The following is a 13058-nucleotide window of genomic DNA, read 5'->3' as shown; positions in this document are numbered from 1 at the left end:
CTTTAATTAAGGGTTAATATCGGCTTACTCCTCTCCTAAAGCGACAATATTTAAATTGTCCCTTTTATTATTGAAAACACCAAATTATCCCTTAAAACTCGTTATCTTTAACTATTAATCACTGTTGACTTATAAAAGTATGAAAGTATCCCGACCTTAACAGAATATTCTTATAACAATATTGTGAGGCTAAAAAAAATAATTGATGTATGACTAATCATTGGAAAATGAAAAAGCTAACTATTAAAATATTAATACACAAACAATGAAGGAGAAATTAAAAAATAGCTATTGAAATGACTTGGGTGGCGTTTATTTTTTTATCTGAATAGATCTGAATTAGTGTGAATTCTGAATAAGTCTGAATGTCTGAATCTGAATAATATGTTTGTTTTTTCGTCTGAATCTCAGAAAATAAGGATTAAGTTATTTGTTTTTTTCAACTTAAAACGCTGAAAATATGTACTTTTACATTCGTATCTTTATTAAATTTAAATATCAAATAAATAATATATTAAATACCACAATATTTTAACATTTATAAGTAAAACTATATTCAAGTGAATACATAATTATTTTAGAATTTTAAATTTTATCGTATACAATATAAGAAATAAAAAATGAGATATTTTTATGTGGGGTAAATATCTATGGGTGAATTTTGGGGTAGACATGAAAAATAAATTATAAAACAGGGATATTTTTTACATTAGCAAGTAATTGACTTAATTTATATTTCTCCATTAAGTAAAAAGCAAAAAAAATTAGCTTATTTTATTAAGTCAAAATTATCTAAACAGTCTCATTAAGTTATAAAAACAAACATCTCTAATTAACTTAATTAATTAAGTTAAGTCACTTTAAGTCATTAAGTTAAAAAAAAATGTCACCTTAGTTCTCGACTTTTCTTTTTTTGTCATCCTTATTCCTTCTTCGTCTTTTCCTTTTATTTATTTTTTTCTCATCCTTACTCCTTTGTCTTTTTCTTCATTTTTTTCTTTCCTTTCATGTACGTGTGACAACCATACAACCATTATTCAAATCTAATCTCACTTTAAATCAAAATTAAAACTTAATTTCTACATATTAGAATCCAAAACCCAAAAATTAGAATCTATAAAATCCAAAACCCAAAACAACCAATCATCTATTAGGAGATTGAAAATACTGGGTGAAATTCACATGCAAAATAAAATATAACAATGAGTATTAAATTTTGTTGAAATTAACAAAAGAAGGTAGAATTAACGATATTGTTTGTTTGTGCAAGTGGGTTTTTAAAGCTACTTTCAGCAGTGACGAATTTTGAAGAAAAAAGAGTTAGGAAAAGAAGGAGAAAGAGAAATGAAGAAACAATAGCCATAGTGAACTTTGTCAAAATCCTTTTCAAATTGATGCATCAACAATAGTGCTATAGGAATTAGGATGATGGAAGGTGGGCGTCTTTCGATTTTGGGTTTGGTTGTTTGTGTGAATGGGTTCAAAAGAGTGGAGTCTACCGTCCCTCTAATCTGTGTGATTTGTTTTTATTCGAAGATTAATATTTTGAGTTTTGTGAATAAGTAAAGAATTAGAAGATTTTTAGGTTGTTGCGATAAAGGTGGTTTGATGAAACTCCAGTAGCATTTTTCTTTTGTTCTTTGATTTTTTTTTTATACCTATATTTTCTTTTAATACCTTTATAAAATGAAAAAAGAATAATAATGATAATAACGAAAAATGTGAAAAAAATGTAAAATTTTATTCGTTTTCATTTGTAGCTTTTAATTAATTTTTATATTTATTTTTTAAAAATAAAATACGAAAAGGTAAAATTTAATCGATTAAAAAAAGTAGTCATATCGGCACAAAATAAAAATATTTTAAAGTATTAGGGAGCATACTATAAATATTTGAAATATTTATGTGTATTTTAAAAAACCTAAAAAGATTTAGACCCAGAAAAATTAGTCTATCTAGATTTGACATTTTTCTGTTAATTGACTGTTAGGAAAATTTGCAAATATCATTTTATCTTTTTGACCATAAAAAATAATAGAGAGATATCGAGTTTTGGGGTTACTTGATGTTTTTAATAATAAGGATGGTGATTCAAAGATTGTCACTTCACGAAGGGGTAGGTCGAAATTAACCCTTTAATCAATATACAAATATTATTAACAATATTAATAAGTTAATTTTGTATAACTACTATTAACAAGTAACTAAATAAATAAAAACCAACTTTAGAAAAAAAAAATTGTTAGGTTCAAGTCATTAAAGTGAAACGAACAAAATCAATAACATTAAAATAAAATATCATTAAGGGTTTAGGAATCAAGAACTTTAATTTTTATATATTTATGATTTAAATATTTTTAATGTATCAAGAACTTTAATTTTTATATATTTATGATTTAAATATTTTTAATGTAATCTCTATGATTAAAATTAAAAATATAAATAATTAAATTAAAAAAAAACGTAAATTGGTGGATCCCGCATTGGTGCTCAATAAATTTTTTTCTAAATAACAAATCCACCCTCAATCTATAGTGATATAAGTTTGAATGAGTTTGCAGGTTAACGGGTAATTTTGCCATCCCAAAAGTCTTTTCCTAAAGCCTAAAAGCAGCCAAGCCAAAAATTCTTCTACTAAAGGGCTTGCGGTGTGTGCACTGACCGGCCGAGCCTTCGGAGACTTGACTGCCTAAAACTGAGAAGAAAAGGAAAGAGGAAATGGTTCACTTGAATGCGTGCGAGTTGAACCTCAGTAACTGCGGACCCGTCTCTGTCTCTTGCACCGGGTAATTTCTAGTCTCTTTATCAATTTATCACCGCAGATTTAGAGCTGATTGCGTTGATATTGAGTTTGTTTCTGATTATTGATTGGTTGTGTGCGCGTATATTTGTGGTTATATTTTTCATTTTTCATTCTGTTAGCATGGACATGGGAAATCTTTGAATGTAATGTGAGACCAGTTGAACTATTGATTAGGTTTTGAAAGTGGAATCAATACAGTAAACTTTCCTCAATGGTTTCTCAAGCAATATGGGACCGGTTATCCCAAAGGAAAGCCCATTAGTATGAGGAGCTTGAAATTTATCATCTGTTTTTCATCTTTTACTACCTGCTTCTTCTAACTGTAGCTATCGGTGCTTAACATTCACACTTCTTGTTGTGTTTTAGGTACTCAACATTCATGTTACAACCATTAAATGTAATTTGCGAATGTTATTTTTTCTATTGCTGCGATGCAGGAAAAACCGGAAATGGAGACCCCCTCAAGCAGCTATAATTCCCAATTACCATCTTCCAATGCGTAGTTTTGAGGTTAAAAACAGGTAAGCTGTGTTGGATGTTTCCAAGTTGAAGCTTGCATGTGTAGAATTTTTCCTACGGTAACTCACTCTTTAGTATATAACTTTATGCGTTTATCTTTGCCGCTGTTTTTTTTTTTCCTTCTCAATCATGTATATGTATCTGTAGTTGGTCTATGTGATGGTACCATGTCTGGAATTAAAATTGTTTAATTTCTTATTCCCCATATGGAGATGCCTATGCAGTAAAAATAACTTGCAGATAATGTATATTTCTAAAGTACTCAGAGAAGTTCCTATTTTTTATGCTGGGGGCATTAGATTTTTTTTTTTTTAATTTGCATGATAAAATTTAACTCTGCTTATTATTCTACAGGAACTGTATGCTGGTTGGATATATATATTTTTTAATTAAATTAATTTCTTTGCACATCTAGCTTGCGAAGAATTGATGCCACTAATGAGTTGCTATTGAAACTAATGCCTTTTGGAAATGTGTATGTTCTGTTAGTTCCTGCTTATGATGATTTTACATAATCTTACTCTGATTGTAGGACATCTGCAGAGGATATAAAGGCACTTAGATTGATAACTGCCATCAAAACGCCATATCTACCAGATGGCAGATTTGATCTTGAAGCTTATGATGACCTAGTGAATATGCAGATCGTAAATGGTGCTGAAGGTATGATTGTTGGTGGCACAACTGGTGAAGGCCAACTCATGAGCTGGGATGAACATATAATGCTTATTGGTCACACAGTGAACTGCTTTGGCGCCTCAGTAAAGGTAATTGGAAATACTGGAAGCAACTCCACCAGGGAAGCAATTCATGCTACTGAACAAGGTTTTGCAGTTGGTATGCATGCAGCACTACACATAAATCCTTACTATGGCAAAACTTCCTTGGAGGGCTTGATTTCTCACTTTGATAGTGTGTTGTCCATGGGCCCCACCATTATATACAATGTGCCGTCACGAACTGGTCAAGATATTCCTCCGCGTGTGATTCACACAATGGCACAGAGTCCGAACCTGGCTGGTGTCAAGGAATGTGTTGGGAATGATCGGGTTGAACATTACACAGGTAATGGGATTGTGGTGTGGAGTGGGAATGATGACCAATGCCATGATGCTAGGTGGAACCATGGGGCTACTGGGGTGATATCTGTTACAAGCAACTTGGTTCCAGGGATGATGCGAGAACTTATGTTCGGAGGAAAGAACCCTTCTCTCAATACAAAGCTCTTCCCACTTATTGAGTGGCTTTTTCAGGAGCCAAACCCAATTCCCTTAAACACAGCTCTTGCGCAACTTGGAGTTGTGAGGCCAGTTTTCAGATTACCATATGTACCTCTTCCTCAGGAAAAGAGGGCAGAATTTGTGAATCTGGTGAACCAAATTGGGAGGGAGAATTTTGTAGGGGAAAAGGATGTTCAGGTTCTTGATGACGACGACTTCATCTTGGTAGACCGATATTAGTTAGTTGTTTCTTGTTTTCATTTTCTGGTTGGTGCTTACAAGCTCTTGACGTTTGTTATTTTAAACAAGTGTTGTGATTACAGTTGAGCATATGGCTGTTGGACCTGTTGGGACTAGTTATCTGGTAATGCCCATTAGAGTAGCTTTCATGCATGATATAACAAGTGATTGTTTTCTTGTTTATCTTTATGGTTTGTACCTTTTATATTGCATGGTTTTTCTTAGTTTCATAATTTCAATTTTTGGTTGTATGAGTAATCATTCTGTATAATAGATGCTGTAATGGAAGCATTAAGCATTTACAAACAGGGCTCAGGTTAATATGCAACATTTTCAATAGGATGTTATAGATGCTGGACTTTGGAAGATGACTGCTAAGTCGAATATGTTTTTTTTTTTTTTGGCTCGTGAGATGACCAATTATTTGTTGTCGTTTTCATGTTCTCTGAACAATCGAATACACTCAGCCTGTGAATCAAGACTCAACCGAATCATGGAGAAAATAAATCGTTCATCTTCCTTAACAGAAAAGAGATTGAGAAAGATAATCAAACGGCGTCCCTGGTCATCTAATTTGTTAATTTATTCGGGGAGTAAGATTAATGGATCCTTCATTTTTACATAAATTGACGCACAACTGAACGGTCTTTATATTTGCACACAAGATCCCGGGTTGTATCTCTCTAGGTCAAAGAAAGTACATTTGAACCATTGATGTGCGATTAATGTTCATTAACTAGTTGACTAGTTAACTTGGTGTGTTCACTCATGAATTATTTGGAAAGACTTTTTATTTATTAGTTTTATTCAGCCAACGCAAGGGGCTTTGGTCCGCTCGGATGCATATTAAGAGCGGTATGTAGCCGTTGTATTCATTAAGGTGGGTCCCGTTCACATCTCTCCTCCTCAACGGTCATATTCTCTCCCAGTCAAATACGCCCGTTAGGCTTAAACTAAACTCTATATAATCTCTTCGCACCAATCGCCTGAACAATCAAAATCAAAACAGAAAATCAATTCCTCTCTGAAATATAAATCTCCCAATTACTAAAACCATCATCATATCAAATGGGTATTTCTCTCAACCCCAACTCTCAGTCGCTCAATGGTTCACACCACCACACACACAAAGTGTTCCTATATTGTAACTACATCCTACTAGGTGCAGCCTCCAGTTGCATCTTCTTGACCCTTTCGCTGAGGCTGCTCCCTTCAGTTTGCGGCTTCTTTTTCATCCTCCTCCACATCCTCACCATCGCCGGTGCCATCTCCGGTTGTGCAGCGGCCTCATCGGACTCCAGCCGTTGGTACGGGGCCCACATGGTTGCCACAGTCCTAACAGCAATATTTCAGGGATCAGTTTCTGTGCTGGTCTTCACCAGAACTAGTGACTTCCTCGGGAAGTTGAAGTCCTATGTTAGAGAGGAGGATGGTGTGGTGATACTTAAGTTGGCTGGTGGGTTATGCGTGTTGATTTTTTGCTTGGAGTGGGTGGTGCTAACACTTGCATTCTTCTTGAAGTATTATGCCTATGTGGAAGGTGGTAATGGAACCCCTGCTGTGAGGAGGAGCGCCAAGGTGTCTCAAGAGGAGGATTTGAAGGATTGGCCATGGCCTTTCCAAGTTTAATTTTAGATCATTATTATGTCTTTTGCTAGTATGATCATTTTGGTCATTTTGCCGTGGCCGATTATAGTTTCATTCATTCATTGGTTTGATTCGATGTTGTATTTCTGCTCTGGGATCTTAATACACATATAATGGATATTAAAAAGTTGATTTGTTTATATGCACAGGATTTCCAGTCTTGCAATTTCCATCATTCAGTCCCAAACTAACTCGCTTGAAGCTTAAGAGAGATTATTTCAAGTATTAGCTGATTTTTGTTGCAATTCATGCTGAGAAAACAGATCTATTTGCACCCAGATAAAAGCTGAGAAAATACACTATTATCCAGTTATTCGACAAATATGGAAGCATAATTCCAGCAAGTGATTCCATTTCCAAACTAACATTGTCCAAACAAAAAGCAGAAAATAATGATGTCAGCGTTGGTGAATTAATTAAAAAGCTAAAATCTAAAACGATCATGGAGAATTAAAAGCTTACACATTCTCAACATCTGATTAAACATTACAGAACAAGTCTTAAAGAAGATACACGAAACCAACCAGAAATTATGTATCTACAAAAACATCACCATTATTATTAAGTACGCCATACATAAACATCTATTTGGCTAATAGTACTACTGTGTCTTAATGATGACTTGTGTCGTTGTTGCACCCTTCTTCCCCTTGCAGCACCTAAACAATTATTTCTCTGCCGAACACCCAGCTGAACGGTACAGCGGATGCTTGCTTGGCCCTTCCTTGAGCTCTCTCCTCCAACCTTCTAATTCTTGGAGGCAAACCACAAACAAAATCTTGAGCTTTACGGCCCTCTCCCGAAAGACCCGTCAACTTTTCTACGTTCCATCTACCCACCAGAAATTCCAAAATGTCAGCATAGTCCTTTGCAGTGTAGACTCCGAGCCGCTGGGCAACTGTTGAGAAGTGTTCAAATAGGTTATCATCCCGGCCATCATACATTAAATGGGCGGGCATTGATATTTTCTTCTTCATCATATCAGCTAAAGCCATGACAGTGCCATCTGGATCAATTTCAAAGAGCTTCTCCACAATCTTGGTGTAGGCAGTTTCATGGCGTTTCTCATCAGAGGCAATGATGCCACATATCTGTGCAAGTTTCAAGTCTCCATATTCCTTGGCATGTCTGGCTGTGTTCCCATGGGAGATAAATGTTGCCCTCTCTTGGAATGAAGTGTAGATGAAACCAAGGTAGGGGTTGTTTTCTGTTTTAGGATCCTAAGAAAACAACAAACTCATAAATACTGAAAAATCAAGTGCAAAGCATAGACAACAGAAGAAGCTTGTCCTCTTATATAGAATTTAGTAATAGGAAAGGAGAATCTCACCATTCCTGATCCTATCAGGTATTGAATTGTCTTCTCAATTTGCTTCATGTCTACACGTCCAGATAGGTAGAGATACTTATTGAGAAGGTCGCCATGCCTGTTTTCTTCAGCAGTCCAAGCCCTAGTCCAAATTGCCCAAGAAGTGAGGCTTGCACCAGTCTCATCTCGAACCCCGTCTAGGGTGTTCAGCATTGTCTGGTAAGTAGGAAGGGCTTCTTCTGTGATCATATCTCCAACCAATACAACAAAATAGTCATCAGGGATTTCCTTGCATCTTTCTCTCAACTCCTTGACTTGCTCATAAAATCCTTCCGATTCAGGTTCCGGCAGATAATCCATGGGTTGCCAGCATTTCTCAACAGGCTTTAGGTGCACCAAGATATTCTCCTCAGCCCAACCCTCCAAAGATTTGAATATCTCCATCTTTTGTTGTGGCATAGAATGAGTTACTTGAACGTGTACCTCCCTTGGAGGGCAATACGGCTTCTTAAGATTCCCAACCTCTCTGTAACCAGCAGAACACAGCAAAAAAAGCATAAATGAAGTTTCTAATTGAAAGTTAGAAATATATTTCACTAGGAGGGGGTTTAAGAGGCTTTTACCCAGGGAAATAGAACAATAATTGGTGCAAACAAAAGGGAACAAAAAACAGATTATTTCATTTTTTTTAATTATTATTATTATTTATGTCTTCTGGAACAGGCTGAGCAGCAATAGATAAGGGATGATTGAAAAAAAAAAAAATGGACATCCAAGGCGTCATATAAACACCAACTACTACCATATTGACAGCAAAGTCAAGGATTTAGTAACCAAATACAAAAAAACTGGTATAAGCTAAACAGGGAAGTTTCACAACCATATATTAATACCCTGGCCATCTATAGAGTTGAGGAAATTGTAATACAATAAAACAATTATATTAAAATACATATGTACCACCTATATCATACGGGAAAAGGGCTGATTTTTTTTTTCCCTTAATACACATGATGGCAATAAGAAGTGTGACAAATGGTAAGCAATTCGTAAGTCCTTTCCTTAGCTGCTAAAGTAGCCAACAAAACCTTGTGTTATCACAAATTACTCTTCAAATTGAGTGAGTGATGGAAATAGCTACAAACGAGATGAAAGGAAATTAGAATCTCTATGCAATGATAGAGCCTCATATAATACAAGCAAGTTCCAATGAAAAATTTGCACTACACTGAAACAAGCATGTATTTCCCACCAAAGAGTAATTGACAATAGATTAATTGAATTCTTGCCCACATATACATAGATATAAAGCCAGTCAACCAACACGACCAAGTTCCAAAAGAATAAGTTAACTCACAAAACTGCACCTAACTCTGATCTATGAAAAATAAATAAATAAATAGTCCCCACAATAAAAAAAAGACAAACAGAAAGGCCCACATGCAACAAGGCATATAAAAAACCCCTTACAATATCAAGAGATATAAAATTCAGCAAACATTGAACAAGATACAAAAATAAATAAATAAATGATGCCGGGCTAGAACAGCAGAAAAATGAATTCCATCATCATCCAGAAACAGGGACGCAGAAACACAGGGCGTCCATTTGAAGCCACATGCAAGAATCAAATCCCAATGCAAAAGCAAAATAGAATCGACCCGACCCTAAAAAATCTCAATGATCTTACACAAAAAGACAAATACAATTCAGGGAAAAGACACGAATGATTTAAAGCAATATCAAGCTCACATAGCACTAAATAGTAAATACTAAAACCCAGATCAATAAAATCATTCAAGAAACAGTTCGTAATCCAATAACTGATACCCACGAAGTGGAAAAAAAAACATTTTGAATAAAACACAAACAACCCAGATCAGTATAATGATAAAGAAAAATAACAATACGAATATTTGATCGTGTTCATGCCAAATTAAAATGCAAATGAGGAATTAAAAGAAAAAAAAATACTGACTTGGTGATAGCAGGAGGAAGAGTGGATGCCATGAAGACTCTTGAACATCTGTGTTTGCGGATTGATGATGATGACGACGGGAAGCTGAATGTTGTTGGATTCAGTTTCAAAGCCATTGCTGTAAATGTTTATTTCAAAAGATATCGTTTTTATCGAAGAAGATGACGATGATATTTTGAAAAAAAAAAAAAATAAAGTTTAATTTACGTACGTATGTGTCAAAGAAATGGCCAAGACAAAACAGGGAGAAATGAAACCGAACACGAAGAGAAGGCTAAAAGGGCAATGCAGAGGGAATTGCGTTACTTGCTTTTCGATTGTTTATTATATAGCAAAAGACAAAGCGCACAAAAGGCTGGCAAAAGGCAGCGGCGTTAAGAAAAGAGCTTCTTCTTAGACGCCACTGCTTTTTGGTTTCAATTTCACACCTGCCATCTGTCCTTCTTATGGTAATATATGGGAAACATTGGGGGTAAAGAAAGGAAATGGCGATCTCCCGTCGAATCTTGAGGAAGCGAAACGTGGATTTTGTCGCTTTGTTTGATTATTTGAGATGGCCCACTCGCTACGTGCGTCCTCCCGTGGGTCCTTTTGCAAAATGCATTGCTTTAGGCCATTAGCCGAACCTCCTTTTGTTTTCGTCTGCTTTTGTGCTTACTACCAGTAGCAGTGGTCGCTGCCTTTTTTTTTTATATTATTATTATTATTATTATTATTATTTACTAATTAATTAATTAATATTATATTACCTTACAATTTCATCTTATTAAGAATATTTACCTAGTGGTTAATACCTTCTCAATATCAATATAATTATATTTCAATAACAAAAAATTGAACGAAAAAAGTGGTCTTTTTTTTTTTTTTTTGAGTTCTTATTCATCAACTAGTTTATTTAAAGAAAATGATAAAATCATCCACTAAGTTATACCCAGCCAAGCTGTGTTAGGTTGGCCCACACCCAACAACTGGACCCTCCCAGAGTCCAAAGTCCAAAGCATGCACCACACCTACCGCGACTAATCCTGCTGTCCAATTGACGCTTGTTCGATGAGACACCTTCTCAAGTTGAGAATTTTGAACAAGTATAAGATATGAATTATCGCCCTTAATTAGCCGGCATATGCATAGGATCTCATAGAGACAGTTGAAATCGATACACTTCAGGATGGCAAACAGTAGGTTTGGGTCGGATGTTTTTAAGTTCAGGCCCAAACGCACTTTACGTTTAGCGAGAGGGCTTCGGCTGCATTTGGACTTTATTTATTTTTTAAAATTTTTTTAATTGTTGTAGGTTTGAAAAAAATTAATAATTAATAAGTTATTATAATTACAGGTAAATTAAAAAAAATAAATATTTTAAAGTAAAATAATAAATAAATCAAATAGAAGCTCATAATTTTAATTTTTTTAAATACTGGATTCTCTAATTCAAACGCTCTTTTAATTAATTAACACAAAAAAAAGTTTAGTATTATAATTTTAACTTTTTTGAATCATCATTAATTTATAAGTTAAGAATTTAAGTTTTCTTTTTTATTTTTAAATTACTTTTAATTTTAATTATATTACTCTAATTTATAAATTTATTTTTAAAAAATAGTTGCCCTAGACCTGGCCTGGATTTTTTTTCTTGGGCCCGGCCGGATTTTTTTGCCCACCCTACTTCACACTAATATTCACAGACTTGTGTGAGTAGGGATGGCAAAATCCTCCACGAGTTTGGGGCCCCATGGAGCCTCACTCCAAATGAAAAAAATTTTTAATAATTTTTGGGGAATGGAGTGGGGAATGGGGGAAAAGTAATCCCTAAATTGTTAACAGGGTGGGGTTTGGTATTGCACTCCCCACCCCACCCCAATCCTCATTATATATAAATATATTTTTAATTCTTATTTAATAATTTTTATTTTATCAACTATAATGTCAATTAATAATTTTTTTAATTTTTATGTAATATAAATAGAATATGAATAAAAGAAAACCTTACAATATTTTTTAATTTTAAAACATTATTATTTTTTTTTCTCTTTTAAGATACTGCTCTCTTTAAATATTTTTCACTTTTAATATCATTTTGAGATATTGTTTCAAATTTTTAAAGATTTTTTTAAAAAATAAATACTTTATAATCTGGTGATGATTTTATTTTAAAATTTTTAATTTATTGAAATCATATTTTTATATCTATTATAAAAAATAAGTAAATGGGGAATGGGGTGGAGATGGGGGAATCATTCCCCACGTGGGGATTTCCCATTCCCAACCCATTAAATTTATTGGGGAATGAGGTGGGGAATGAAGGCAAAAAATTTTAATGGGGTGGGGAATGGGGTAGGCATCCCCACCCCCACCTCGCCCCATTGCCATCCCTATGTGTGAGAAATGAATGTGTCATTGCTACATACGTATGCTATTGAGTCACTTTCATGAAATTTATTTCACATGCGTTTCTATTTTATGTATGCCAACTTGAGAAAAACGTAAAAAACTATATTTGATGATACATACATATCACGTGCTTATGTGTGTTAATTTCAAATATGCCTTGTGTTATCTTATCTTACTCTTTTAGAACGAGGAAAAGAAATAAACAAACTTTGCGTAATCAAACAAATTGAAAAAACTTTGGTTAATAAAGAAATATGCCTTGTAGTGACCACATGCAGGCGGCGTGCTCCGTTTCCCTTGTTTAGAATTAGAAAGCAACATAATAATAAGGTCACGAAAAGATTCACACGTGCCTGCATGTGGTCACTACAAGAATTTGCCATTAGGTTCGGCCAATATTGCCTTCCTCTCACAATAATCAAACAAATTAGGTTCGAATTTGATTGGTTCAAATTTGAGATTTTTCTTTTTTTATTATTAACGATACAGGCAACATGGTGGAATAGGTAGCCTCTTCTATACCATGAAACTCGCCAACAACATACTAAGTAAAGACATCTCTCCCTCGTCTTTGATTGAGACATTCAATTGCTTGCATTTACTCTACTTTTGATGATATTTTTTTTGAGAGTGCAAGGATTGAGTTGCGGTAACTCTTATTTCGCTCCACAAAAGCACTAAGGGAAGCTCCGTGAAGTAAGGGTGGGCATTCGGTTCGGCTCTGACTAAATTGAAATGATATGTTGGTTTGTTTTGATTAGTCAAAACTAAGAAATGTGAACTAATCGATTTTTAGTTTTGAAATGAATCAAACTAAAAACTAATTGGTTCAATGTTAAATTTTTTTTTAAAAAAAAGAAAAATTTCAATTTATATATACAATAATATTTTTTATTAGTATTTTTGCATAAAAGATGAATGATTAGTAATTATAATTTAATTGAACTTAAA

At 34.2% G+C, this 13058-nt stretch overlaps 3 protein-coding genes across 4 annotated transcripts; 2 read left to right on the top strand and 1 right to left on the bottom strand.

Annotated features, from left to right (window-relative positions):
• Window positions 1-2571: 2571 nt before the first annotated feature.
• Window positions 2572-4965, top strand: LOC102610554 (4-hydroxy-tetrahydrodipicolinate synthase, chloroplastic-like). Its single transcript, XM_006472186.4, has 3 exons — window positions 2572-2786; window positions 3241-3324; window positions 3855-4965. The coding sequence occupies exons 1-3, from the start codon at window positions 2719-2721 to the stop codon at window positions 4780-4782; spliced, it is 1080 nt and encodes a 359-aa protein (XP_006472249.2). The 5' UTR covers window positions 2572-2718; the 3' UTR covers window positions 4783-4965.
• Window positions 4966-5606: 641 nt separating this feature from the next.
• On the top strand, window positions 5607-6569 carry LOC102610254 (uncharacterized). Its single transcript, XM_006472185.4, has one exon. The coding sequence runs from the start codon at window positions 5851-5853 to the stop codon at window positions 6409-6411; it is 561 nt and encodes a 186-aa protein (XP_006472248.2). The 5' UTR covers window positions 5607-5850; the 3' UTR covers window positions 6412-6569.
• A 303-nt stretch (window positions 6570-6872) lies between these two features.
• On the bottom strand, window positions 6873-10107 carry LOC102609735 (stearoyl-[acyl-carrier-protein] 9-desaturase, chloroplastic-like). 2 transcript variants are annotated; one of them, XM_006472184.4, is made up of 4 exons: window positions 9928-10107; window positions 9717-9834; window positions 7760-8264; window positions 6873-7649 (listed from the first exon to the last, which is right to left on the bottom strand). In XM_006472184.4, the coding sequence occupies exons 2-4, from the start codon at window positions 9830-9832 to the stop codon at window positions 7089-7091; spliced, it is 1182 nt and encodes a 393-aa protein (XP_006472247.2). In that variant the 5' UTR covers window positions 9833-9834; window positions 9928-10107; the 3' UTR covers window positions 6873-7088. The 2 variants fall into 2 exon arrangements, with proteins under 2 accessions (XP_006472247.2, XP_052298568.1); XM_052442608.1 differs by having other exon boundaries at window positions 9717-10106.
• Window positions 10108-13058: the final 2951 nt, after the last annotated feature.

This window comes from Citrus sinensis, chromosome 5 (genome assembly GCF_022201045.2).
Source record: "Citrus sinensis cultivar Valencia sweet orange chromosome 5, DVS_A1.0, whole genome shotgun sequence".
Lineage (NCBI taxonomy): Eukaryota > Viridiplantae > Streptophyta > Magnoliopsida > Sapindales > Rutaceae > Citrus > Citrus sinensis.
Note: the sequence above shows the minus strand (reverse complement) of the source record. Positions and strands in the feature narration are given on the sequence as shown.